The 27261-nt window shown below is 39.8% G+C and overlaps 3 protein-coding genes across 3 annotated transcripts; all 3 read left to right on the forward strand.

Annotated features, from left to right (window-relative positions):
* The first annotated feature begins 15319 nt into the window (after positions 1–15319).
* On the forward strand, positions 15320–16578 carry LOC107467114 (dehydration-responsive element-binding protein 1D). The gene has a single exon (XM_016086154.3). The coding sequence runs from the start codon at positions 15594–15596 to the stop codon at positions 16251–16253; it is 660 nt and encodes a 219-aa protein (XP_015941640.1). The 5' UTR covers positions 15320–15593; the 3' UTR covers positions 16254–16578.
* A 1446-nt stretch (positions 16579–18024) lies between these two features.
* On the forward strand, positions 18025–19942 carry LOC107466880 (zinc finger CCCH domain-containing protein 48). The gene is made up of 9 exons (XM_016085889.3): positions 18025–18420; positions 18500–18595; positions 18665–18754; positions 18835–18936; positions 19012–19158; positions 19262–19381; positions 19460–19519; positions 19611–19708; positions 19798–19942. The coding sequence occupies exons 1-9, from the start codon at positions 18025–18027 to the stop codon at positions 19940–19942; spliced, it is 1254 nt and encodes a 417-aa protein (XP_015941375.1).
* A 2162-nt stretch (positions 19943–22104) lies between these two features.
* On the forward strand, positions 22105–23826 carry LOC107466878 (uncharacterized). The gene has a single exon (XM_016085888.1). It carries the CDS (start codon positions 22105–22107, stop codon positions 23824–23826), a length of 1722 nt encoding a protein of 573 aa, XP_015941374.1.
* Positions 23827–27261: the final 3435 nt, after the last annotated feature.

Raw genomic sequence — 27261 nt, forward strand, 5'->3', positions numbered from 1 at the left:
TCTATCATATAAATTAAAAAATAATAAAAGTTATAATTTTAAAAATTTTAAAGATTTAAATTTTAAAATAACTACTATATTATTTAGTGAAATTTAAAATATTAAATTTTTAAATATATAATCTACAATAATTTGATAAATTCGTTTAAATAAAAAATGTTACCGTAAAAATTACAATTAGAAAAAGTAAAATTTTAGAATACAAATGACAATATAATTTTATAATAATTTTATTATTTTTATTATTTTATGTAAAGAGAATTTTGCTTATGAAGGTCTAAAAATAATATTAAAATTAGTACTATAAAAAAATATTTTAAATTTAATATTATGAAAAAAATTATATAAAGACTATTTTGATTAATTTTTAAAATTTTAGGGATGAAAATGACATACTGTTTGAACTTTCAGAGACTATTTTGATTATAAATAACTTTTTTATATGTCAAGTGACACGTGGGATGTTAGGTGTCACTGACTTGACACGTCAATCAATCATCTGGTGACACATGACACTTAATGTGATACGTCATCATCTAACTAATAGAAAGACCAATTTGACTTACGTTTTATCTTTCAATGACTAATATAACTAAAAAAAATTATTTAAGGACTAATTTAAAAAACGAGTGATCTTTCAGAAACGAATTTAACTATTAATTCTCAAAATATATGAATATTATAGTATATGTTATTTATTTATTTATTTGAGATATAAATTTTTGATGGACTTAATAATATATAAATATACTCAAGAGAGTCAGAATATATCCATTTTCTCCGGTTGAGCCAGATTTTGAGTCTGATGGATTTATTCATCATGAAGAATATGCTGCTCTTTGTTTCATTTTTTTTAATATAAAAATTGTTGAATTAATTATTAAAATATAATTCTTGCTGCCATTAATAGTTAAATTTGTTATTGAAACTATTAGAGTTTTTTGTTATTTGGATTATTTAATTATTTTTGGTTATGAATGATAGTAGAGAAGAAAAATAGGTGGTAGTATAATAGATAAAAATTTTGGGTAGTAGTAGTTAGGAGTATTTAAAATCGATTCAACTCAAACAAAATTGATCAACTGAATAAAAAAAATTGATAACCAAATAAATCAAAAATAAAAAAAAAATTTTGCAGTTTTTTATTGGTTCATTTTGATTTTCAGTTTTAATTAATAGAAATCAAATCGAACCAATCAATATAACTAAATCCCTAAATATCTTTACCCTCATCAAACCTAAATTTCCATTTCCCACATATGGTTCTTTCCATTGATAAGAAAACTACCATAAATTAAATGCCACTGTGCTCTTCAAAACTATTGTTCCAAAAGCGGTTGCACCAAAACAATTTCTCTGATCTCACATTATCCCTAATCCTATACATTCTTTCTAAAAAGTTTATCTTAATTAAATTTCCATTTACTGTCTTGAAACTATGATTGTTCTTTTTATGTATACTGTTCGGTAGTCGGTCTCCGGACAGATCGGGTGAATAGATGAGGGAGTGGGGACGCCTTGTCTTGGTCGTGCTGGGGTTGGGTTTGCCGAGTAGCCGAGCACTTGTTGCGGAGAGAGAATGAGGGGGGTGCCACCTGCAAAGACGCTCCGACGCTCAAGTCAGCATGTGCAGGCGGACAGAATGATTAGGTGAAAGGATATGACGTACCTCGAGGGAAGGGCAGATCCTTCCCTATTTATATCGTGTCAGAGGTGGGCCCTACGAGGACAGGCCCACCTTCCTCGAAGCTTCCTCACAGCTGTAGCGGGAAGCTGCCAAAGACGCGTGTCCGGGTAGCGCTGTGATCCGTTTGCATCCGGTCGTTCGGGTCGGGTCGTCAATGGGTCGGGTCGACCCGTGCGTGGCTTGGGCCAGACCGTAACAGTGCCCCCACACGCCATTAATCTGCCGTATAGGCTGTTGGCGGCGAGCATCCTGTCATTGTTGTCGTCTGGTCGGCCGTTCGTGTGGGAGACGCGCTGCCCGCATGCGTGCCCGTTCGTGGTTCGGGGCGTTCCATTTCCGCCTTGTTTTTCGCGCGGGGCATTAAATGCCCATAAAAGATTGAAAAAACCCCATGTGTGCAAAGACGATTTTGCCCTCAGTTCTTTCGCGCTTCCCTCAGAGCGGTTTTGAACAGTTTTATTTTTCCATTCTTCTTCTATTTTCTTGCTTTTCTGATCATACTTCCCCATTCGTTTTTCTTGCGTCCTTATCATTCAAAAGTTATTTCCATTGCTCTAGTGTGCTTCGTCCCTCTTGGAATTTCCTCAATTCATCCAAGTAACTGCTCTCTCTGTTTTTCCTTATCGCTTCAATGGTTATTTGCATGTCTGCTATGATCACTTCCCACGTGCTTGTTCATTTCTGGTTGTTCATGGTTGCATTCTTGTGGATGCGCTCTTCTTTTCTGTTGACCGTGGTGTGTCATGGGGGGTTTATGTTTTTGCCTTGGTTTTGGTTTGTTTGGTAACCCCCCCGTGGTCACGACATGAGGGGTTTCTTTGGGTCTTTCCCGGGTTCCGGCCTCACAGACTAACCGCGCGGTGCCCCCACTGTAGGTATGCCTCGTGTCGTTAGCCGAGCTTCAAGCTCCGCCGCGGGTTATAACCCGTACGCGTGGGTGGTTTCCGACCTCAGGAACTCTCCCAACCAAATGGGTGAGGAAGAGCTAACGGAGTTTCGTCAGGCCGAATATCTTTGTGGGGGTACCGACGAGGAGGCGAACTATGATGTTTATGTCCCCGCCCCTCACGAACGGCTTTATGAAATTAATTTCAGTGCCCCCCGGGTTGCCGATTGGATCTGGTTCTACAAAGCCATGTTCACTCAGGTCGGGGTCCGCATCCCCTTTTCCCCCTTCCAGATGAGCCTCCTTAATCGGATTTCCGTGGCACCATCTCAATTGCATCCGAACAGCTGGGCGTCCATTCGCTGCTTTGAGATGGTGTGTGAATATCTAGAGCTACCGACCTCTGTCGACGTCTTCCTTTTTTTCTTTACTCTAACTAATCCTTCCAAGGAGGGGAAACACAAGAAGGGTTTCATGTCCTTCCGGTCTGCCCAGGGTCGGAGGATTTTTGGCTTGTTCGAGGACTCCTATCATGGGTTCAAGGACAAGTACTTTAAGGTCCGTCCGGCTAAGGATCGTCACCCTTTTTGGTTATCTTTGGAAAAGGAGCGCCTCATCCCGACATATTGGAGTTTCGGGGCGGGGTCTAATCCTTTTGTCAAGGTTACTTACAAAGGGATGTCGGCCGTGGATCGGCGGGTAGCCGACATCTTGTTGGCAGTTCTCGGAAGGAATAACGTGAATCTCCATCTCCTCATGGGAAACCGTGAGGCTGCCAGAGACTATGTCTGTGAGTTCCTTTTGCCGTGTGGTCGCTTGTTTAAATTTTCCTATTGCTTCTTTTATTTGACTTGTTCGTTTTTCAAATTGTATTGTAGTGGGACTTTCTGCCGAAGTAACCGGCATGGACAACTTGTTTCAAACCTTTCTTCAGGATGACGAGGGTGAGGAGACCGCAGGGCAACAAGCGACGGTTCCTCCAGAAGTGCCCGCTGCCGACGTCGATGCGTCCGCAAAGGCCGCCACCCCGACCTCCGCCGCCACCCTGACTTCCGCGACTCAGATTCCTCCAGAAATTGCTATTCCCGGGCAGTCTTCTTCCTCTCATCGGGAAGAGGAGGAAGAGTTGTCCGTCATCCCTACTCCCAAGAGACAAAGGTCCCAGTCTAGTCCTGAGGGTGTTTTGACTGTTATGGAAAGGAACTTTGATGCCGGAACGTTCATAGACGCTCAACTGCTTCCGGGCACAGAGGATCATTTCCATGGTACCGACCTATCGGGGCAGGCTCGATGGATGTACCGCACCCTCCTTCGCGGCGCGGCCATAGCCCGGAAAGCGGAGTTCGAACTTTCTGGTATGGCCTCGCTTCGTCGGAAGCTCGAGTCCGCTGTTGATGCCAATAATAAGTACAAAACCCAAGTTAAAACACTTCAGGATCAGCTGGTTGAAGCGGGAAATAAGGTTGATGCTGCTGAGAAGAAAGCTGCTTCGGCAGAGGAGAAATTGAAGACTGCCGATGCCTCCGTATCCCGTCTAACGGAGCAAGAGACAACCTTGAAGAGCCAATTGAGTGCCGCGCAGAGTCGGGTGTCCGTTATGGAGAAAGAGCGGGATGAAGCAGCGGCGGCTGCCAAGGTTGCTCGGGAGGAAGCCGAATTGTTCAAGCGGAAGCATAAGGAAGTTAAGGAGCAGGGCAAGAATGCGATTTTTATGACTGAGGAGGCCCTCAAAGCTCAGGTGAAGATCGTTTCCCCGGAGTTCGATGTGTCGGCGATCGGAGTTTTCAAGACCATTAAGGACGGCAAAGTTGTCGATATGCCGAAAAAGTGATGTTTGTATTGTTTGAAGTTTTTGAACCTGTTACTATGACTTTGGCGCCCGTTAGTGGGTTTGTGGGCTTGTTTGCCCGTAAGTTTAACTTCTTGTTTTATTTGTCGTCAATTTACTTCGCGTTTCCGTTTACTCGCGTTAGCCGTTTATGGCGTGCGCTTTTGTTGTAGTCGTTCGCCGTATTTTTTGAATTGTGGGGCTCCCGGGGTGATCAGTCCCGAGGCCTCGTATCGCCGTTCTTGTAGTGATCGCTCAGAAAGTTAGAATTTGGAAAATAACATAGGCAAATATAGAGAATAACGTAGGCAAAATAGCATGGGCAAATATGGAATGGAATGTAAAAAGTTAGGGGGGTTCAATCATTATATCAAAGACACTGAAGTGCTATCACGAAATAGATGGCTCATGAATAAAACCTCCTTAAGTTATTGGCATTCCATGTTCTCGGGACCTCCTTGCCATTGAGTCTTTCTAGCTTGTATGCTCCTCTTCCGATTACCTCTTTGATTCGATATGGTCCTTCCCAGTTCGCCGCTAGTTTGCCTTCTCCCGGGGTGGGTGGGCCGATGTTGTTACGTCTCAGGACGAGGTCGTTTTCCTCGAACTTCCTTTTGAGTGCTTTGGCGTTGTAGCGTAAGGCCATTCTTTGTTTTAGCGCTGCTTCTGCCAGATGGGCCATTTCCCTGGTTTCTTCTATCAGGTCTTTCTCGACGGCTTCGTCTACTCCCTTCAGGAGTAATCGTGGACTCGGCTCTCCATCTCTACGGGTATCACTGCATCTGACCCGTAGGTTAGTCGGAAGGGTGTCTCTTTGGTGGAGGATTGTTCGGTTGTTCGGTAGGACCATAGGACCGAGGCCAGCTCGTCGGCCCACGCACCTTTCTTGCTATCTGTAATAGTCGATAGCAACTATGAGGTACTTGACTTGTCCCGGGCCGACGGGAAAAGGTCCTAAGAGGTCGATTCCCCACTGAGAGAATGGTCGAGAAACCGTTAGCAAGTTGAGCTCAGAGGCGGGTGCTCGATGGAAATTGGCGTTTTCTTGGCACTTGACACATTTCTTGACGAACTCCTTGGAGTCGGCCATCATCGATGGCCAGTAATATCCGGCTCGGATTAACTTCCTTGCTAGGGCTTTGCCTCCTATATGGTGGCCGCAGCACCCTTCATGGACTTCCCTAAGGACGTAGTCCGTCTGGTCGGGATGCAAACACTTCAGTAGGGGATGATTGAATCCCTTCCTGAAAAGCTGACCTTGGATGATGGCGTATCTGGCGGCTTCCCTTCTTAGCTTTTTGGCATCTTTTTCGTCGTCGGGGAGCTTGCTGCTTTCTAAGAAGTTGATAATGGGATCCAACCAGGAAGGGCTTAGCTTTGAGAGGTGTAATGTGACTACCGGTTCTTTCAACTTTCCTTGGATTAGAGACCGGTTGCCTTCTCCCGGCTTTGTGCTGGCCAACTTCGACAAGAGATCTGCCCGTGTGTTCTTTTCTCTTGGGACGTGCTTGATCGTGACTTCTTCAAACTTTTGGCTCAAGTCTTTGACCTTTTCCAAGTATTTCTGCAGCAGTGGGTCCCTAGCTTGATAGCTCCCGTTCACTTGGGAAGTGACGATTTGCGAATCGCTGCATATCTCCAACCTTGTCGCCCCGACCTCTGCTGCTAACGTTAGGCCTCCTATGAGGGCTTCATACTCTGCTTGGTTATTTGAAACGGGGAAATCGAACTTAATTGATTGCTCGTATACGACTCCAGCCGGGTTTTCTAGGATAACCCCGGCACCCCCGAACGTCTGGTTGGAGGCTCCGTCCACATGGAGCTTCCACCGTGTGTTCGTGTCTTCGGTTGGGTCTCCCGCTACTTCCACTAGAAAATCCACCATCGCCTGCGCTTTGATGGCTTGCCGGGGTTCATATCGTATGTCGTATTGAGAGAGTTCGATTGACCAAGTCATCATTCTCCCCGCCAGGTCGGGCTTTTGAAGCACTTGCCGGATTCCCTGATCTGTTCTCACGATGATTTGGTGGCTTTGGAAGTACTGCTTTAGTCTCCTCGAAGAGGTCAGGAGTGCCAGAGCTAACTTCTCCAATTTGTTATATCTCAACTCTGCCCCTTGTAGGGCCCTGCTGACAAAATAGACTGGTTGTTGTGCCCTTCCTTCTTCTCGTACCAAAACTGAGGCCAAGGCTTCTCCTGTTATGGCGAGGTATAGGTATAATGGCTCCCCTTCTTCTGGCTTCCCGAGGACAGGCGGTGTCGCCAAGATTTCTTTAAAGTGTTGAAAGGCTTTCTCGCATGCGGGTGTCCATTCGAACGCTATTCCCCTCTTCATGAGATTGAAGAACGGTAGGGCCTTTGTTGCCGATGCTCCGAGAAAACGCGACAATGAGGCCAATCGACCTGCCAATCTTTGGACTTCCTTGATACTGCCTGGGCTCTTCATTTGGAGTATCGCCTGACACTTCTCCGGGTTGGCTTCTACCCCTCTTTGGGTTATCATGAATCCGAGGAACTTCCCGGCTTCCATAGCGAAAGCACACTTGAGGGGATTCAGCCTCATACCGTGTTGTCGGAGGGACGCGAATACACTCGCCAGGTCGTTCAAAAGGTCGTCAGGTCGTGTAGTTTTTGCCAGGATGTCGTCCACGTAGACTTCAACTGTTTTCCCTATGAGGTCGTGGAATATCCTGTTCATCAGCCTCTGATATGTTGCCCCCGCATTTTTTAGGCCGAATGGCATTACTTTATAGCAGAAAGTTCCTCCTGGCGTTATGAACGCCGTCTTGTCTTCGTCTGGACGGTGCATCGGAATCTGGTTGTAACCGGAGTAGGCGTCCATGAAACTTAGATATCGGTATCCCGCCGCAGCGTCGACGAGTGCATCAATGTTAGGGAGGGGGAAGCAATCTTTGGGACATGCTTTGTTAAGGTCAGAATAGTCTACGCACATTCTCCACTTGCCGTTGTGCTTTTTCACCAACACTACATTCGAGAGCCATGTCGAGTAGTCGACTTCCCGTATGAAGCCTGCTTCTAGGAGGCTGGCCGTCTGCCTGGCCACCTCCTCTGCTCTTTCCGCCGACATCTTTCTCCTCCGTTGGGCCACCGGGCGCGCTTCTGCCTTGACGGCTAAATGATGCGAGATGATTTTTGGGTCTATGCCCGGCATGTCGGCTGGGGTCCAGGCAAACAAATCCTTGTTGGCTCTTATCATTTCGACCAAAGGCTCCTTCAACTCATGTGGGAGGTTCTTGTTAATGAATGTGAACTTTCCCTCTTCGTCACCGATTCTGAATTTCTCCAGATCCCCTTCTGGTTCTGGTCTCGGCTTGTCGTCTACTCTGGCATCAAGGTCGGCTAGGAACACACCGGACGCTTCCTTGGACTTCTTTCTAAGGGAGAGGCTGGCGTTGTCACAAGCGACCGCCGTCTCAAGGTCTCCCCTTATGGACCCTATGGATCCGTCGTCGGTAACGAATTTCATGACTAGCAGCTTGGTGTTGATTATGGCCTCGAAATCATTGATCGTTTTCCTTCCTAGAATGATGTTATAGGCGGTGGAGTCACGGAGGATCACGAACTCGGCCATCGCCGATTTCCTGCCCTGAGATTGTCCTACTGAGATCGGGAGGGATATTATCCCATCCGGTTTGATGAAGTGGTCGCCCAGTCCAATGACCCCGTGTTGGTGAGTCGTTAGATCGGCGTCCTTCAGTCCCAGTGCATCGAACACGTTGCGGAACATGATGTTCGAGTCCGCACCCGTATCAACAAGGATGCGCTTGACGAGACCGGTCCCTACTCGGGCCGTTATGGCCATGGGTGGATTGTCCGGGACGTCGTCAAACCATTGGTCTTCTGGGCCGAAAGAAATGCATGGAGGTTTCTAGAGTTTCGCGTCAAGGAGGAGGAGATCGACAATATCTTCGCGTCCTTCCAGTGTGCAGATCTGGATCTAGGAGTGGCGTTTTTGGCCGTTACTACGTTTATCACGGTGAGGCCGTGTTCTCCGTCCTCTGGCTCTTGTCGCCGCTTTGCCGATCGGGTCTTGCCTTCTTCGTCTTGGTCGCGATGTCGCCTCCTCGGTTCCCTGATCAAGTGGGAGAAGGCCGCTAGCTTTCCTTCCCTTATCGCATGTTCCAATGCATCCTTTAGATCAAAACAATCATGCGTTAGGTGACCATAACCCTTGTGGTAGTCACAGTAAAGGTTCTTGCTCCCTCCGGTGCGGTCTTTGAGTGGTCGGGGCTTCGGCAGGATTCCTTTTCCGGCTATTAGTTGGTAGACTTCCACGATGGGGAGAGTGAGCGGAGTGTAGTTGGTGAATTTTCCAATTCGGGGGAATGTCCTTGGTGCTTTACTCAGCGCCTCTTCCCTGGATTGTCCTTTCGGCCTTTCCCCATTGCCCTGTTGCCGGACTTGATTGTAGCTGGGCTGCCGTTTGTTGGCGGCCACAACTCGGCTGACTTCCTCATCATTTATGTACTCTTTGGCTACTGTTTGGATTTCGTGCATTGTCCAAACCGGTTTCGTGGTAAGGTGTTTTCGGAAGTTCTCGTTGAGGAGGCCGTTTGTCAGGCAAAGACTGGCCACCGAATCGGTTAAGCCGTCGATTTCCAAGCATTCGTCGTTGAACCGGTCTAGGTACCTCCTGGTCGGTTCTCCTTGTCTCTGGGTTACCCCTAGAAGGTTGATAGGGTGCTTCGCTTTCGCTATCCTTGTTGTAAATTGGGCCAGGAATGCGCGGCTTATGTCCGAGAAACTGTAGATGGATCCTTGTGGGAGGCCGTTAAACCATCTGATTGCTGGCCCTGCTAAGGTTACCGGGAAGGCACGGCATCTTACCTCGTCCCCCACTCCCTCCAGATTCATCCTAGCCTCAAAGGCTGTGAGGTGTTCTAGAGGGTCTTGAGTTCCGTCGTACCTCATGTCCGTTGGTTTGTCGAAGTGTTTCGGCAACCGGACCTCGAGGATAGATCGGTGGAATGGGGTGACGCCCATTATCACAGGTTGTCGCGTTCTCTCGGATCTCCCTTCCCCGTCTTCGCGACCTCTTGCCGCTCGACGGGTTTGCCTTCCACGGGAGTAGATGACCGTGTCATTTCGTCTTCTCGGTATGGGAGACTCCTCCCGCGTGCTCTCCGCTTCCGTTCGGGTTGCGGATGTACGCCGCGAGCGGCTTCCGTGAGAGTCTCCCTCCTCGCTTTCGGGGGACGGGGTGTAGCTGGGATCGGTAGTTCGTCCGTCCCGTTCCCGGTCGGCCAGCTGTCGCTCTAAGTTCTGGACCCTGTGGCGTAGCTCCTGCATTATTATGGCGCTATCGCCGCCTGTTCCCCCGAAGGGCCGCGCTCTCGTGTGATGTTCTGTGTGTTGTCGGGGGGACCTCCGCCGCCCCCTCAGCGAGGCGACGGAAGCCGCCCCCTCCGCTCCGGCTGCTCGGGCTTGGTCTCCGGGACCCAGCGCGATTTCCATTTAGGTCGAGAAGTCCCCACAGACGGCGCCAATGTTCGGTAGTCGGTCTCCGGACAGATCGGGTGAATAGATGAGGGAGTGGGGACGCCTTGCCTTGGTCGTGCTGGGGTTGGGTTTGCCGAGTAGCCGAGCACTTGTTGCGGAGAGAGAATGAGGGGGGTGCCACCTGCAAAAACGCTCCGACGCTCAAGTCAGCATGTGCAGGCGGACAGAATGATTAGGTGAAAGGATATGACGTACCTCGAGGAAAGGGCAGATCCTTCCCTATTTATATCGTGTCAGAGGTGGGCCCTACGAGGACAGGCCCACCTTCCTCGAAGCTTCCTCACAGCTGTAGCGGGAAGCTGCCAAAGACGCGTGTCCGGGTCGCGCTGTGATCCGTTTGCATCCGGTCGTTCGGGTCGGGTCGTCAATGGGTCGGGTCGACCGTGCGTGGCTTGAGCCAGACCGTAACATATACTATGTTGAACACGAGATTACATCATAATTTTTCTATTCAAATAAAAAAAATTTCGGGTGGTATAAATGTAGCACTTATAAAAAATATTCAGACACTTAATTCTGATAAACAAAATTTATATAGTATATTTATCTCAAAAAAAAAAAATTCCTTGTATTTATTCTTTATTTTATAACTATTTTATTTAGCCATTGAGAAGAATTGTTAGTTACCGAATAAAAGAAGAAAAAATGTTAAAATTCCACATGAATTACAAAAGAGAAACTGAAAATTAATCGTTTAACTGAGTTATAATGTTGAAATCATTTATTATAATTAAATATATTTAGTAAGTATTAGTTAATATGACTGTGTTTAGGGCATAATAAAAAATATAAATCCTAATTTATTTTTTAATTTTTCTGATTCAATATAAAGATGTTTTAGAAAAAGAGTTTTGTATTTGACATACAGTAGTGTACTGTTTATGTGAATAAAAAAAGAAAAAGATTTGTCGTTGTATGATATCCAATTTTGGGGCTAAGCGGGGATTTGTCCTTAGCAATTGAATATATAGGCATAAAAGTGAAAATCACATAGCCTGTTGTACGGTCTTATCATGGAGTCAGTGGTTCACCGTCTCTTTATCAGTTGTAAGGTATCAATTTCTACATTCAAAAACAAATTATCATAAGAATTGCCCTTTTGTGTGTGAAACGTGTTAAACATTAGGTATTATGAAGATTGTGTGTAATTTTAGAAGATATAAAACTTGTAATAATAAGTGTAGAATGTCAAGTTAAAGATAATAGAATAGGACACGGCTGATAATTACTAGTCAAAAGAAACATTTGTGCCATTAATTTGATTTAACTCCTTCATATATCTTTGTTTTGTAAAAAAAAAAGGAAATAGACTTAAAATTCTTCATATTTCAAATTCAAAAAGGAAAAATATATTAAATATAAAATTATTTATATATCTCTATCTAACTAATTTAGTTTTCATAAAAGATAATTCATCACATGTAACACCGTATGTTTAAGCCCCTTCTTAAGGTGAAGGCTAGATTTATGCACAAATTGTGTCACTCAAAATCCCTTTTGTGTGACTATATAATTTCACCCATTTGAAAAACTTTCTTGTGACTATATAATTTCACTGGAGAATCAGAGATGTGCAGTAAAAATTTCTTGTAAATATAAAAATAACAAAAAACTTGTTGTAAATGCTTAATTTATTGGAACCACGTTTAAACATCTAATTCTGTTGCCCCTTTACCTTTTTACCTTGTGTGTAACTGAGTCTATGGATTTTACTAGCTGATCATTCCATAAAGAATGGCCCACTTTTTTTCTCTGTGTGTTGGTTTGTCTTGATTGTGGATGAATAATAATAGAAGAACTTAGGCACTGCCTTCATAAGGATGGAAAGAAAAAGCCGAAATTAAATGGTGTCTCTGGGCCCAAACTTTGCATCCCTTTAATCTACCTTATAGCCAGTCACTATCACATTATGTGACCTATGTTTGTTTCCCCAGAAAATCATGCATTCTATATACAAGTTCATTGACAAATTGAATACTAACATTGATTAACTCTCTAAAGAGTCTAAGGTCAAAATAGTAACAACATGTATATTTAATTGTTTGCTTCAGATAGAAAATTGAAAAAAAAAAAACGGTACAAAATAATTGTGGGAATCCACGTATTCTACTCGGTTCCGCGTAAAATGAACAAAGGAATACCAACCTTTTTGTTATCTCGGTAAATAGAACCCTTTTCGTCGTTTTCTTCATCAGTCATTCAATTTGAATAACCTGGGTCCCGCACCGTCACTATAATTCACCAGTAAAATATTCTGGATGTACAATATCGATGGGCTTCATTAATCAATATATGAAAAATATAAAAATAAGATTAAAATTATTTTCACAATGACTAAAAGCTTAATTTTTTATTTCATAATATATTTGACAAGTGCTTGTTGATATATTTATTAACTAGAGCTTTTAAAACATGGGTTATATTAAGTAATTAATAACTTTTTTAAATAATATGAACAACAAATTTTAAAATTGATCCAATTCAAATAAAATAATATTACATTCTAAATTACTTACTTAAATTATAATATTAAAATAATCATTTACATACTTAATAAATTAAACATTCAATATATTTATTATTCATATTATTTAATATTTTTATTATTTACTTATACTTGTCTTTAAAATATTCACTATCTAGGATGATTTACTAGATTTTACAACAAAAACTAGAAATCAAATAGAAAGAAAGATAGCCCTTAAGATTTGTGATTTTAGATTACTCTATATTAGGTATGAAGGGGACAAGGCAACAGTAATAGTAAAGTACGGATGGAAAAAGGCAGTTAATAACTGTCAACCGCGTTTGGGAAAGTGTGATGGATGTCACCTCACAGAAAAGGCATCTCTGACTATGTGCTCAGTTGAGTTTAGTAATTGGTTGAGGCCTCACACTCTAGAAATTTCAGACTGGCCCTACTTCTTTTCTTTTTAACTATTTTCTCCTTTTCCTTCTTCTTATTTTTTGTCGTGCTCTAATTTTTTCTTGTTTCTTTGGGTCACCCTTCCCTCCTTTTCTATTCTCGTGTTTGTTTTGGGTCAACTACTGTTCCTATTTATTCAATGGAAGAAGCTTCCATTTGTTGGGCTTTTGTTGGGCTCAGAGCAAACCCAAACCAGACCATTAAACTCGGAATAACCTTCCACATTACCAAAATAAATAAAAAAGGACTCTAATAACAAAAAGAAACAACAATATTAGGGAACCAAGAGGATACTAGTAAAAAATCAGCCAAATACCTTTAGATAAATCTAAAACCTCTATGTAGATAGTACTTATGCTAGATATTAGAATGTTTCTTCTACTAAGTATGTTTCTTTTTCATACTAAATAGATGTGTTTTTATATATTTTTTGAATGATTTACTGCAGTCGTAGAGAGGAAGTGAATTCCGTAGAGATTTCACCGTGATTCTAGCTAAGAATACCTCAACGTATCTCTTCACACTTGAATTTGACATTAAAACTAATTAATAACAAATATTTTAATATATAAATAAATAAAATTAATTAAAATCATTATAAATAATTAAGTTGTTTAATTTTTGTCTGATTACCTCTTGGTTTCGTATACTTTTCCAAAAAAAAAGAACTCAGAACCTTCCATGGAGCATGACCAAATAAATAAATAAACAAAGAATCATAACGCTAAAAATTGTTAATAATATTTCATTAATTTATTAAAGGTAAACTAAAAAGAATATGCGAGTCAACTGTCAAATTCTTTTAATCTCTCGTCATCTATTTGTCAAAATTCATAATAATTTATTCTATTTTGTTATAGAAAACATAATTGTCTACCGATAAACCACTCCACCCCCTCCTTTTTATTCTTTTAATTTTTTTGTTTACATTGAGCAAACTTCTTTGATTTGGTACACTCATTAAACTTTAAGTTAATGGTATTTTATTGGCAAGTTGGGACAAAAAGCTAGCAAATAAGAGAAGAAAAATAACGCTATGCCTACGCAGTACGCACACATATTTTTGGCATGTGGTTATGTAAGTATGAACCCTGGTTTTGTGAGTTGTCTGTCCATGATCCAAGTCCACAGTATCATTTCCCTACGCAAATCCAGCTTTGTGAAATCACTTTAATTAAGTCTTAACTATACTATTAAATAATTCAATCTAAGGGTGCTATTGTCTCCTCTTGCTTTCTAACCTTTACGTCACACTGACGGAGCCGAGACCGGAGGCAAATCTAGGGTGAGCATCAATCGGTTTGATTTGGGTTTATGATAAAACTAAATTTGAATCGATTAAAATGTAATTGATTTGGTTTGGTTCAAATTTAGTATATGTACCTAAACAAAATCAAATTGATTAAGAACGAATTGGTTCAGTTTGGATAATTGAGTATTTAATGATTTTAAAATTTATAAAAAAATAAAATAAAATTTTTATTTTAAAAATTCAACAAGTACAATAAATATAACATCAATAAAAAAAATCTAAACATGTTAAACACCAAATACATTAAAAATTAAACTCATTAAAATCTAAATATATTAATAATGAATAATTATTATCTAATTAAAATAATCATATATATATTTTTTATTTTTTTTATTTGATTAATATATGATCGGGTTTTTGAGTTGGTTTGGGTTCCGCACCCTTAAAATTGATATCCGAACCAATCACTAATAAAAATCAATCATCGATTTGGTTCGAAAAAATCCGATTATCCGTTAATTTCAGAAACAATTTAATTAGTTCGGTTCAAATTTGAATGGATAATAGGTAGCGCTACCCGTACTCACGCTAGGCAAATCCCACCCACAAAATCCAAAGGATCTAAGCCCAAGCACTTCCTTTAATCAGGTAAAGAACAAAGTGAATTAAATACCAAAAAAAAAAGAACAAAGTGAATTTTTAATCTTAAACAATCATATAAAATATACATTAAAATGAATTATATTAAAATAAAATACACATTAAAATATAAAATAAATATTAAAAATATATAAATAAGATTTTTAAATCTTAAAAGAAGATAATAAAATATAAAATATTAATAATAGGGTTAAAGATTCAATTCGTTTGACCATGACAAGGACACCCAGTTCAGTTCACGAATTCTTGTATCTCTCTTTCCAGGTGATGGATGGCTTATCACAATTCAAGAGACACACACCCCCTCCTTTCTCTTCACCTTCTCCTATCCCTTTCAGTCAAGCCCCCCCTTATCCAGTTTTAAAATCTAGAAAGTAGAAACTAGATGTGGGGAGACAAAGTCACACGTGTCATAATCCACACTCCAACTTGTTAAATGCAAAGGCGAAGCCCACTCTGCTAGTTCTTATTAGTTCTTACAATTCCTTAACCATAGTCCATACCGTGGGAAGACAAAGACAAACTGCAACCCATAACTCCCAATCAAATTCCTCAAATAAACTAAGCCCTAAATACTAGAAACATTAAATTACTTAGCTGTCTCCTCTACATAGAGTCCGCGTTGCCACTTTCCTTTCAAACACAGTCTCACTTCCCGCACACACTATATATAACTCATCAATTTCAATTCTCTATTTCCCTCCCAAAAACACACACAACAACAAGTCAAGACCAGAAACAAAGACATCAAAAGCCATAAACTCACCCTTTTCAACAAACTATTCCATTCACTCAAATAATTTCAAAGTTATAAACTTTACATCCATTAGCATGTTTCCCATCAATCATATTGTCAATAACCAGCTTGCGAGTAGCTCCTCGGATAACACTGTCTTGTCATCGCCGTTGTCGGAGGGGGAGGTAGTGCTGGCGGCTAGCCACCCCAAGAAGAGAGCGGGGAGGAAAAAGTTCAGGGAGACGCGCCACCCTGTCTACCGCGGCGTGCGGCGGAGGAACTCCGGCAAGTGGGTTTGCGAGGTGAGGGAGCCAAACAAGAAGACGAGGATATGGCTCGGGACGTTCGCCACTGCGGAGATGGCAGCGCGTGCGCACGACGTGGCCGCTATCGCTCTCAGGGGGAGGTCTGCCTGCCTCAACTTCGCAGACTCGGCGTGGCGCCTTCCGGTGCCGGAGACGACAGACGCAAGAGACATCCAGAAGGCTGCAGCGGAAGCTGCCGAGGCATTCCGCCCCGTGACGGAATCGGAGACTGGTGAAGTGAGGCGGGAGGGTGCTGTGGGGGTAAAGGGCCCGTCAGAGACGACCATGGTGGCGGAGGCGGCGGAAGAGCAAGAAGAAGAAGAAGGGGTGCCGGAGATTTGGAGGACCATGGCGTTGATGTCTCCAACGCATTACTGTGCGAGTGAGTATGGCGTTGATGACGTGGAATTTGATGATGCCGAAGTATCCTTGTGGAGTTATTCAATTTAATTTAAGGAGGCAAAAAATACAAGTCATTCATTCATTCATTATTTATTTATTTAGAAACTATTTTTAGGAATAAAGAGATTGTTTGTGTAGTATTAGACGTTTTGACCTTTCTGAGCTAAAGTGTCCGTACTCCTAGGTTTTTTTTAACACTAGTACGGATGATGCCACAGAAAGTGATGGGGAATGTGGATAGACCATAGATAGAAATATAGAAAATTTGATTAAAAAGGCTACATGGAATTTATTTCTTCAGATTGTGTATAATTAAAAATAAAATCAATCATATATGTATATATAATATAAGGATTAATAATCTACTTATTGATATGGTTTTTTATAGTAGTAACAATTTGTAACTATATTATTATACATACTCAAAGTTAAATTTGTATTTTCTTAACTTCACATAAAGTATTAGTAGTTTCAACATAAGAGAAATATGTAACAAAGGATTACCAAAATTGCACTAATAATTTAACAAAGGAAAAGAAGGATGTATAACGACCAAGACGTTAGGCTATAAAAATACTAAGAAAATAAAATAAAGAGTAAGCATGAATGAAGCATGACTACTTTGAAGGTATATATCAAGGCCAGCTGTTTCCTGAAGCAGTAGACGCTCCTTTAATTTAAGGAATGGAGCTCCTCTATCTTCTTCATCTTTCCTTGCTATGCTTCACCAGAACTTGTTCCTCGAAGCTCTAAATAAACAGCATCATTGAAGAATACGTTGATATGTGCTGTATGTGTGATATCTCTGTCAAAATCACATTCCTCAATGTCATTTGGAAAGTCCTTCTTCTGGCCCTCTTTTAATTTGCAACACCTAGTTCCTTGGGATCTAAATTACTACCCTCTAACCTCTTATGTACACCTTCATGTGCATCACGAATTATGGGATGGAAATAAATCTGCATTGAGTTTTTTCGAACTCAGCATACATAAACAACAATAAACCCCTCTCTCTAAGTAGTCGTCATAGGACAGAAAACTCACCTGTCTAAAAGGAACATAAGGATGAGTTCAGAAAGACACCAGAAACAATGAATATAAAGATGGGATTGAAACTGACGATTTATCCACGGCAGTTGGAATCCAATAGCGATAACTTTTTCATCTTCTATTTCCCCACTTCAATTTTCGGTTTATTATATTTATATAACTTTAAAACAAAAACCCACTTGCTATCATGTAAAAAATATTAATTAAAATATAAAAGTATAATATCAGACAACATTTAGGATTGGTTTGGATGAGCTTTTAAAATAATTTTTTTCGAAGTATTTTTTTTAAAGATTTTATAAAAAAATAAAAGTATAACAATATAAAAATATTTTTTTATTTATTTAATATATAATTTTTTTAAAAAAATTTCTTTTAAAAAAGATGTAAATTATAACTTTTTAAATTGTTTTTTATTTTTCTATTATAAAAAAATATTTTTTTTATCAAGATAATACATAATAGCGCCCAAAATTGTTTAATGTTTATAACTAAGCCATGCATATACAAATAACTGACACATCTTTGAGATATTATCTTTCTGTTATTATTATTATGGTCTGTATTTTGAATGAATTCTTGTTCTAATACATAGACAGTTCCACTCTGCATCTAAATTGGGAATCAGGGTTGCCCCAACCTCCTCCAAACTTGATGATCCCATTCCCACGGTACCATGATTTGGCACGCTGTGCGATCCAATTCAATCTACTTCCATCGAACTTGAATTTAAATTCCTTCTCGTTTATTCCAATCCACAGCGACGCACATGGATGTAGATGGGGGCAACAAGCGTGTCTTCCACCGTCTTGCTGGAGCCACGGCGGCCGACACCAGGCACCACCAAAAAAAAGTGTGCTACCATTGGCAAGCTGGAAACTGCAACAGACATCCCTGCCCCTTTCTCCACAGCGCCACCGTCTACGGTAGCACCATGTCTTGCAATAATAATAATGGCCGCCGGAGCCATACTTTTATGAATGGCACTTCCACGTGGGGCCATGGCTGTGGTGGAGGTAATCATAGAGCAGTTAGGAAGGCTGATAAAGTCTGTAATTACTGGGTGCAGGGGAATTGTGGTTATGGTGAGAGGTGTAAGTTCATTCATTCTTGGAGTTGTGGGGATGGTTTCTCTTTGCTGACTCAGCTTGAAGGCCACACCAAGGTAAAAGTAAAACAATCTTGGTAACATAATCATGATCGTTCTTGAAGTTGATGGGTTAGTTTTGTGTTGAACTGAACAGGTTGTGAGTGGAATAGCTCTGCCTTCTGGTTCCGATAAGCTTTATACTGCAAGTATTGATGAGACTCTCAGAGTTTGGGACTGCCAGTCTGGACAGGTTATGTTCCCACTCTTTTCTTAATATGCATGTTTCAATGCTGAGCTTGGTTTTGTGTGCGAATTGCAGTGTACTGCTGAGATCAATGTTGGTGGCGAAGTAGGGTGCATGATCAATGAAGGACCTTGGATTTTTGTTGGTATACCCAATTGTGTTAGGGTAAGAGAAGTCACAGATTGGCATATGATTTTTTTACCAGACACAGCACATCATGTTTGGCTGATAAAATGGTAATGCAGGCTTGGAACACTCAAACTTGTATGGAACTAAGTCTACAAGGCCCTGTTGGACAAGTATATGCTCTTGTTGTCAACAATGATATTCTCTTTGCTGGTACACAGGTAAATCGTTTTCTCAATTCACTCTTTATTTGTTTAGTGTAGAAACATAATTTATTCTTGGCTCTTGTATTTTAGGATGGGTCTATATTGGCATGGAAATTTAACGTAGTGGTCAATGTCTTTGAGCCTGCTGCATCGCTTACAGGTCACTCGCGTGGTGTTGTTTCATTAGTAGTTGGACCCAATAGACTTTACTCTGCTTCAATGGACAACACTATAAGAGTAAGTTGCATAGGATTAATCATAAGCACAAGCATGTACTCCATTATTTATTGTGTCTTGGATTGTAATTTCATACTTTTTTTAATTGGATGTTGTCTTTCAGGTGTGGAACCTTGAACATTTACAGTGTCTACAGATATTAACGGATCACACATCTATTGTGATGTCAGTTCTCTGCTGGGACCAGTTCCTTCTATCTTGTTCACTGGACAAAACAGTAAAGGTTGGTTTGCATTATTTGTTGAATTCGTATCATTTACTAGTATATAATTTTTGTAATCTTGATTTCTCTCTTGTACAGGTGTGGGTTACTACAGAAAGTGGAAAGTTAGAAGTAACATACACTCACAAAGAAGAACATGTATAGATGTTTGAATTCATTTGTTTATGTTGATACAAGTAAATATGCATGTGTTTTTTGATGATTAATTAATGGTATGATGTGGCTGTAGGGTGTGGTTGCTCTTTGTGGGGTGCATGATTCACAAGGAAAGCCAATTTTGCTTTGCTCTTGCACTGATAATACTCTACGCCTTTATGAGTTACCTTCGTAAGTATAATTTTGATTAATGGTTTGATTTGGTTTAATGGTAACTAAGATGTTGACTAACTCTTTATACTTTGCCACATCTTTTTCAGATTTCTAGATAGAGGAAAAATATTCACAAAACAAGAGATACGAACAATTAAGATGGGGCCTGGTGGCATATTTTTCACTGGTGATGGATCAGGTCAAGTGAGAGTATGGAATTGGGCAATAGACCCAACCATTTCCATCCAATAATAATAATAATCCCTTTTGGGTTTTAATATTATATGCCCAGTCTTGTTACATTTTGTTAAATCATACCCCAAAATAAGTTTAAAAAAAAAAACATTCTCTTATCATTTTGACTCAAGGATCCTTAAATTCCATCTTTATTATATGTCCACTTGATAAAATTTTACATTTATTTTAACTTCTATAATGGTGGTGAGGCAAGTTACGGTTTAGGCCTTAGGAGATGTATCCAGTGAAAATGTGAAATGAACGAATTTCTATTGTGTATAATCTTCATGATTAATCAAAACTAACATGTATAATCTTCATGATTAATCAAAACTAACATTGTTTTTTATATAAAAAAACTACACAAATAATTCATAATGTAATATGTAATATGTAATCACAATTTAATAGTTTGATCGATAAAAATAACACTTTTTTTATCTATTGAAAATGTAAACTTGTAAATTTACACCCGAATGAAAGTATTATGCCAATGTAAAAGCTAGGCTAAAATAATTAAGTTAAAGCTGGAGCCAGGTCCTTGCTTGATTCACTTTCACGTTTAACCGTAACAACATTTAAAAAATTATCGAGGTTAGAAACAAACTAACCATAAACAGAGTAATGGTATAAGTATACTTGTCCCCTAAGTATTCATAAGACTTTATATTTACCAGTAATGACAGTAACCTCACATATGTACATCTATGAATTTTACTAATTTTCTATGTGAAACCAAAAATAAATTGCTATTGCAAATATTTGGTATTTAGATTCATCAGATTAAGAAGCTTGCTTAAGAAATAACTCTAAGCCAGCATTTGACTCTTCAATAGTTAGCTGGATCTTTAATTTTATTTTTTCAAACATAAATTTTGCATAAACTGTTGAGCCTAGTTTGATTTTGGGTTAAGTTATGATGACAAACATTGTTTTGGGTGAAAAGCCCAATATAGTTTAATGTGAGTGTTCAGTGATGCAGGCCCATATGTTCAAGTCCAACAAGTGCTTCAGCAATATAAAAGAGCCAAAGCTCATTCTTGTTGCACCGTTCAGCAAGAATAAAAGGGTATACATTTGGCAAAAAGAAAAGAAAGACAAGACATCATCAAGGACAGCTGGGGCTCTAGCAAAGCAACAAGACACAAGGATCCCCACTAACCCAAGGACATCAGCAAAAGCTCTGCTGTGGATCGTGGTTGTGCAAAACACAAACTTGCAAAGAGTAGTAGCAGCAAGAAAATGGAGCAGAATACAAAAGGAGAAGCATGCCAAGGAAGAAAGCAAAGAAAGGACCACAGAGATGGTGGACGAGCTCCTCGGACAGCAGAGGTGGTGGAGCAGAATGGAGCAAGGACTGCATGCCAGCTGAGACAGCTCCAACATGCAGCTGGTACAAGGAAATGAAAGAGGAAATGAAAGAGGCAACAATGAAGTCAAGTTGAAGATATATAAGAAGCCTCTCTTCATAATTTGGAGGCAAGAAAAAGAGAACACACATACAGAGCACCATCTCATACATTGAGCTAGAATCTTTTTCTTCTACTCAAGCTTAATTCTGATCTTTGTGTTATGGCTGTCTTGCGTTATTTTCTGTTTTGAGAAAAGGCAAATATGTGAGGTTCAAAAGCCAAGAGAGAAAAGGCAAGAGTAATGCAAAATAGCCACTTTTTCTTCTGATGTAATTTGGGTATATGAACTAGGATTAGTTCCCCTTGCCTAGTTGGGATAGCACTGGGTGAAGTCTAAATCTGTTTGATTCCCTTTTCAAGTTGGGACAGCACTTGGGATGCTAAGCTTTGGGAAGAAAGCTTAGGGGTAGATACTAGTTGAATTAGGAATTAATTCAATAGTATTGGTGTATGTAACCTGAGAATTATAGTAAAAATTCCACCATAGTTTGTGGTGGAGACTGGACATAGGATTCATGGCACTGAGAATCCGAACCAGGATACATGCTGTCCTTCTTTCTCTCTTCTCTACTCTTTTAATGTTCTGCGTATGAGATAATTTCAAATAATCTCCTGCAACTTAAGCTTCCACTGCAACAGAGTTTGAAACTCTAAGTTTTAAGCTAACTTGATTCAACCCCCCTTCTCAAGTTCATATAGAACCATCAATTGGTATCAAGAGCAAGGTCTCAAGGAGTCAAGCTTCACAGCTCGGAGTAAAGATCCATGGCCAACAACATGAATCCCAACATCGTGGCTTTCACTCTCACTGAAGGGCAGTCTAATAATAGACTTCCCTATTTCAATGGCAGCAACTACCTATACTGGAAAGAGAGAATGAGAATCTTTGTGCAATCAATTGACTACAACATATGGAAGATCATCCTCAATGGACCAGACGTTCCCACCAAACAGAACGCTGATGGAGAAGTTGTGGCTAAGGAAGACAATGAGTGGACAGAGGAAGAAAAGAAGAAGGTTGAACTCAATGCCAAGGCAATCAACCTGATGCACTGTGCAATTAGTTTTGAAGAGTTCAGAAAAGTGTCAAGGTGCAAAACGGCTAAAGAAATATGGGACAAGCTCAGACTCACCCATGAAGGCACCAAGCAAGTGAGGGAGACCAGAATTGACATGCTGATGAAGGAGTATGAAATGTTTAGCATGAAGGAGAATAAGAGCATCGATCAAATGTTCGAAAGGTTCTCAATAATCATCAACAATTTGGATGCCATGGGAAGGAGCTACTCTGAAGAAACCTTAGTGAGGAAGATCCTGAGGAGTCTCACTAAAAAATGGGAAGTAAAAAGCACAACCATCTCTGGAAGAAATAATTTGATCAAAATCACCTATGATGAGCTAAGAGGCAAGCTGCTGGCCTATGAAACCACTCACATGTCTCAAGACAAAGATGACAAAAAGAAAAGTATATCACTAAAATCAAGAATGACAACCCAAGGAGAAGAATCTGATGACAGTTTCTCAGATGAAGAAATGGTGCTCTTTGCAAGAAAAATGAGAAGACTACTGAGATTCAAAAGCAAAGGCAAAGGAAGCTCTTCATCCAAAGATGTCAAGAAAGATCAAGTCAAGTTCACATGCCATCACTGCAAGGAACCTGGTCACTTCAAGTCAAATTGCCCTCAACTTAAGAAAGGCGAAAAATCCAAGAAAGACAAAAAGAAGGTGATAATGGCAACATGGGAGGACTTGGAGAACGACACAAGCTCAGAGAGCTCAGATCAAGAAGCTCAGCTATGTTTGATGGCAGACCATGAAAATGAAAATGAGGTAGATCTTTCTGACTTGACTATTGATGAACTACACTATATTATCAAAGACATTTCTGTCAATTCCAAGAAACTCTTGGATAAGTATGCAAAATACAAGAAAGAAAATGAGGCTTTGAGGATTGAAAATGACCTTCTTTTAAAAAAGGTAAAGGCAAATGAAACTGGAAATGAAAATTTTTTAAAAGAAGAAAACAATGCCTTGCGAGATGAATTAGAGAAATTCAAACTCAAGCATGAAGTTATTGCTTCCACTGATTTGATTTCTGAAAACAAAAAGCTGAATGAACAAATAAAAAATCTGAATGAAGACTTAGCAACGTTTGTTCAAGGCTCTCAAAATCTGAACAAACTGCTAGCTAGTCAAAGATTTGGATCTGAAAAATCTGGACTTAGATTCAAAGAGAAAAATAAGGCAGTTTTTAAACCAAACTTTAAAAAATCTGAAGCCTCCTCTTCCAAGATTTTCAAACTAAAAGGATTCAGCAAACCTCAAAAATCAGTGAGCAAGAATCAATGCTACAAGTGCAATAGAAATGGTCATGATCCTCCTCAATGCTTCATCTTTCCTAGGTCTTTTGGTAATGATGGTAAGCTATATAAAGTTGTTCATGATTTTAATGCTCTTGGGCAACCAAGAAGATTTCACATCAAATGATCTAAATGGATTTGGATACCTAAGGTTAGTTGAAGAACATGCAGGTTTGCCTTACATCCAAGAAGAAAAAGGACATGTGATATCTTGATAGTAGATGTTCAAGGCATATGACCGGAAGGGATGCTTTCTTCATTAAACTCAACAAGTATGATGGAGGATTTGTCACTTTTGGAGATAATGGTAAAAGTAAAATAATTGCCATTGGTAAGGTTGGCAAAGATTTTTCAACTTGCATAGATAGTGTCTTTTTAGTTGATGGGTTAAAGCATAATCTATTGAGCATAAGTCAATTGTGTGACCTTGGATATGCTGTAACCTTTAGGAAATTTGATTGTAGAGTCATAAATGAGAAAACATAGGCTATTTTATTTGTTGCCAAAAGAAGTGATAATGTTTATGGTATCACTCTAGATGATCTAAAAGTTCAAAATGTAACCTGTTTCTCTTTAATGGAATCTGAAAAATGGATGTGGCCTAAGAGGTTAGGACATGCTAGCATGTTCCAAATCTCCAAGCTTGTAAAGAGAGGCTTAGTTAGAGGTCTTCCTAATATAAAGTTTGATAAGGACATCATTTGTGATGCTTGTCAAATGGGTAAACAAATTAAAACCTCTTTTAAACCCAAGGAAGATGTATCTACTAAGAAACCATTGGAGTTGTTGCATCTTGATCTGTTTGGACCAACTAGGACTCAAAGTCTTGGAGGAAAGAGTTATGACATGGTAATTGTGGATGACTATACTAGATTCGGCTGGGTGTTCTTTCTTGCTCATAAACATGAAGCCTTTTCTATTTTTGAGAAATTCAGCAAAAAGATTCAAAATGAAAAAGGTTTTAAAATTGTTTCAATTAGAAGTGATCATGGTAAGAAATTTGAAAATCAATTCTTTGAATCTTTTTGTGATGAACAAGGCATATCACATAACTTCTCTTGTCTAAGAATACCTCAACAAAATGGTGTTGTGGAAAGAAGAAATAGAAGTTTACAAGAAATGGCTAGAGCTATGTTATGTGAATATGAAATTCCTAAGTTCTTATGGGCTGAAGCTGTAAATACAGCTTGCTATGTTTTAAATAGAACCCTCATTAGGAAGTTTTTAAAGAAAACACCATATGAACTTTGGAAATGGCATCCTCCCAATCTTAGCTATTTTCATGTGTTTGGATGCAAGTGTTTCATTCTGAACATCAAAGAAAATTTAGGAAAATTTGATCCTAAAACACATGAAGGCATTTTTCTAGGTTACTCCACAAATAGTAAGGCCTACAGAGTTTACAACAAGAACTCCAAAACAGTTGAGGAGACCATGCATGTCACTTTCTGTGAATCTAACAATGTTCCCAGTGTTTGTATTGAAGATAGTCCAAGATTTGAAGCTGAGGTTCCAAAGATTACTGAACCAGTTCCACAAAATCCAATTTCTCATGAAGTTGCATCTGTTAGCAGCGAAAATCCCAATTCTGCAGGAGACAATTTGGAATTATCTCCTGTCGCAGCTGAAAATACTGATGCAGAGGCAAATGTTGATCAAGAGGAACCTGAATCCTCAAATCAGTCAAGAAGACCAAGAGAATGGAGGTTTCTGAAAAACTATCCTGAAGAGTTCATAATTGGAAATCCTTCTACTGGTAGAACCACTCGTTCATCTTTGAAAAGAGTCGAATCCAACAACATTGCTCTTTTATCAAAGATTGAACCTTAAAACATTTAAGAAGCTCTTGCTGATTCATCTTGGGTGTTAGCTATGAAAGAGGAATTACAGCAATTTGAGAAGAACCAAGTTTGGTCATTGGTGCCTTATCCACATGGAAAGAAAGTCACTGGCACTAAATGGATTTTCAGAAACAAGCTGGGTGAAGATGGATCCATAGTCCGAAATAAAGCTAGATTGGTTGCTCAAGGATATGATCAAGAGGAAGGGACTGATTTCGATGAATCCTTTGCACCTGTAGCTCGAATGGAAGCCATCCGATTGCTCCTAGCTTATGCCGCTCACTGTGGTTTCAAGCTGTTCCAAATGGACGTAAAGTGTGCTTTCCTAAATGGCATAATAGATAGAGAGGTTTATGTGGCTCAACCACCTGGGTTTGAAAACAAAACTTTTCCTAGCCATGTTTTCAAACTAGCCAAAGCCTTGTATGGTTTAAGACAAGCTCCTAGAGCTTGGTATGAGAGGCTTAGCTCATTTTTATTGAAAAACAACTTTCAAAGAGGAGCCACTGACACCACTTTATTTATTATAAATGATCATGATCATTTTAATCTTGTGCAAGTTTATGTTGATGATATCATATTTGGTTCGGCTAATGAGGATTTGTGTGCAGATTTTGCTAAGCTTATGACAAATGAATTTGATATGAACATGATGGGAGAGCTCAATTTCTTTCTAGGCTTGCAAATCAAGCAAACTGCAGAAGGCATATTCATCCATCAAGAAAAATATGCAAAGGAACTTGTCAAGAAGTTTGGGCTGGACTGTGCTAAGCCAATGGGAACCCCCATGCATCCTAATATCAAGCTTAATAAGGATGACCATGGTAGAAATGTTGATGAGACACGCTATAGAGGGATGATTAGATCTTTGATGTATCTAACCTCCTCAAGGCCTGATATCATCCAAAGTGTTGGAGTTTGCTCACGGTTTCAATCAAAGCCTAAGGAGTCCCATCTCTCAGCTGTCAAAAGGATCATCCGATATGTGCTTGGTACCACTAACTATGGTTTATGGTTTCCTAAGACTGATTCATTTCAATTAGTGAGTTTCTGTGATGCAGATTTTGTTGGGGATATGATTGATAGAAGAAGCACAAGTGGCATGTGCTGCTTTCTAGGAAAATCTCTAATTGTTTGGTCTAGCAAGAAGCAAGCTACTGTGGCCCTTTCAACAGCCGAAGCTGAGTATATTGCAGCCTCTTCTTGTTGTTCTCAATTATTATGGCTGAAAACTCAACTAGCTGACTATAAACTTAATGTCTCTAATATTCCATTATTTTGTGACAACATGAGTGCTATTAACATTTTCGAAAACCATGTTTTCCACTCTAGAACAAAGCACATTGAAGTTCGTTTTCATTCGATAAGAGAGCATGTGCAAAATGGAAATTTAGATATTTAGTTTGTTAATTCTGAAGGTTAGCTAGCTGACATATTCACCAAACCATTGATAGAAGAGAGGTTCTGCAAGCTACGAACTAAACTAGGCATTCTTGCTTCATCTTTGTTTTCTTAATAACTCTGCTAATGAGATTTTTTGTGTTTTGTCTCATAAATCGCGATGAGATTTTTTTGGCAGATGATGAGTAACCTTCATTAAGTCACTATGAAGCCACTGGATTCATATCTGAACACAATACATAATGGACATCCAGTGCTGAAGCAGTCTCTGGAATTATAGGCTGTTCCTTATTGAAAAATTGGGGCTTTTTTCATTTTTG

The sequence above is a fragment of the Arachis duranensis genome, chromosome 9 (genome assembly GCF_000817695.3).
Source record: "Arachis duranensis cultivar V14167 chromosome 9, aradu.V14167.gnm2.J7QH, whole genome shotgun sequence".
Taxonomy (NCBI): domain Eukaryota; kingdom Viridiplantae; phylum Streptophyta; class Magnoliopsida; order Fabales; family Fabaceae; genus Arachis; species Arachis duranensis.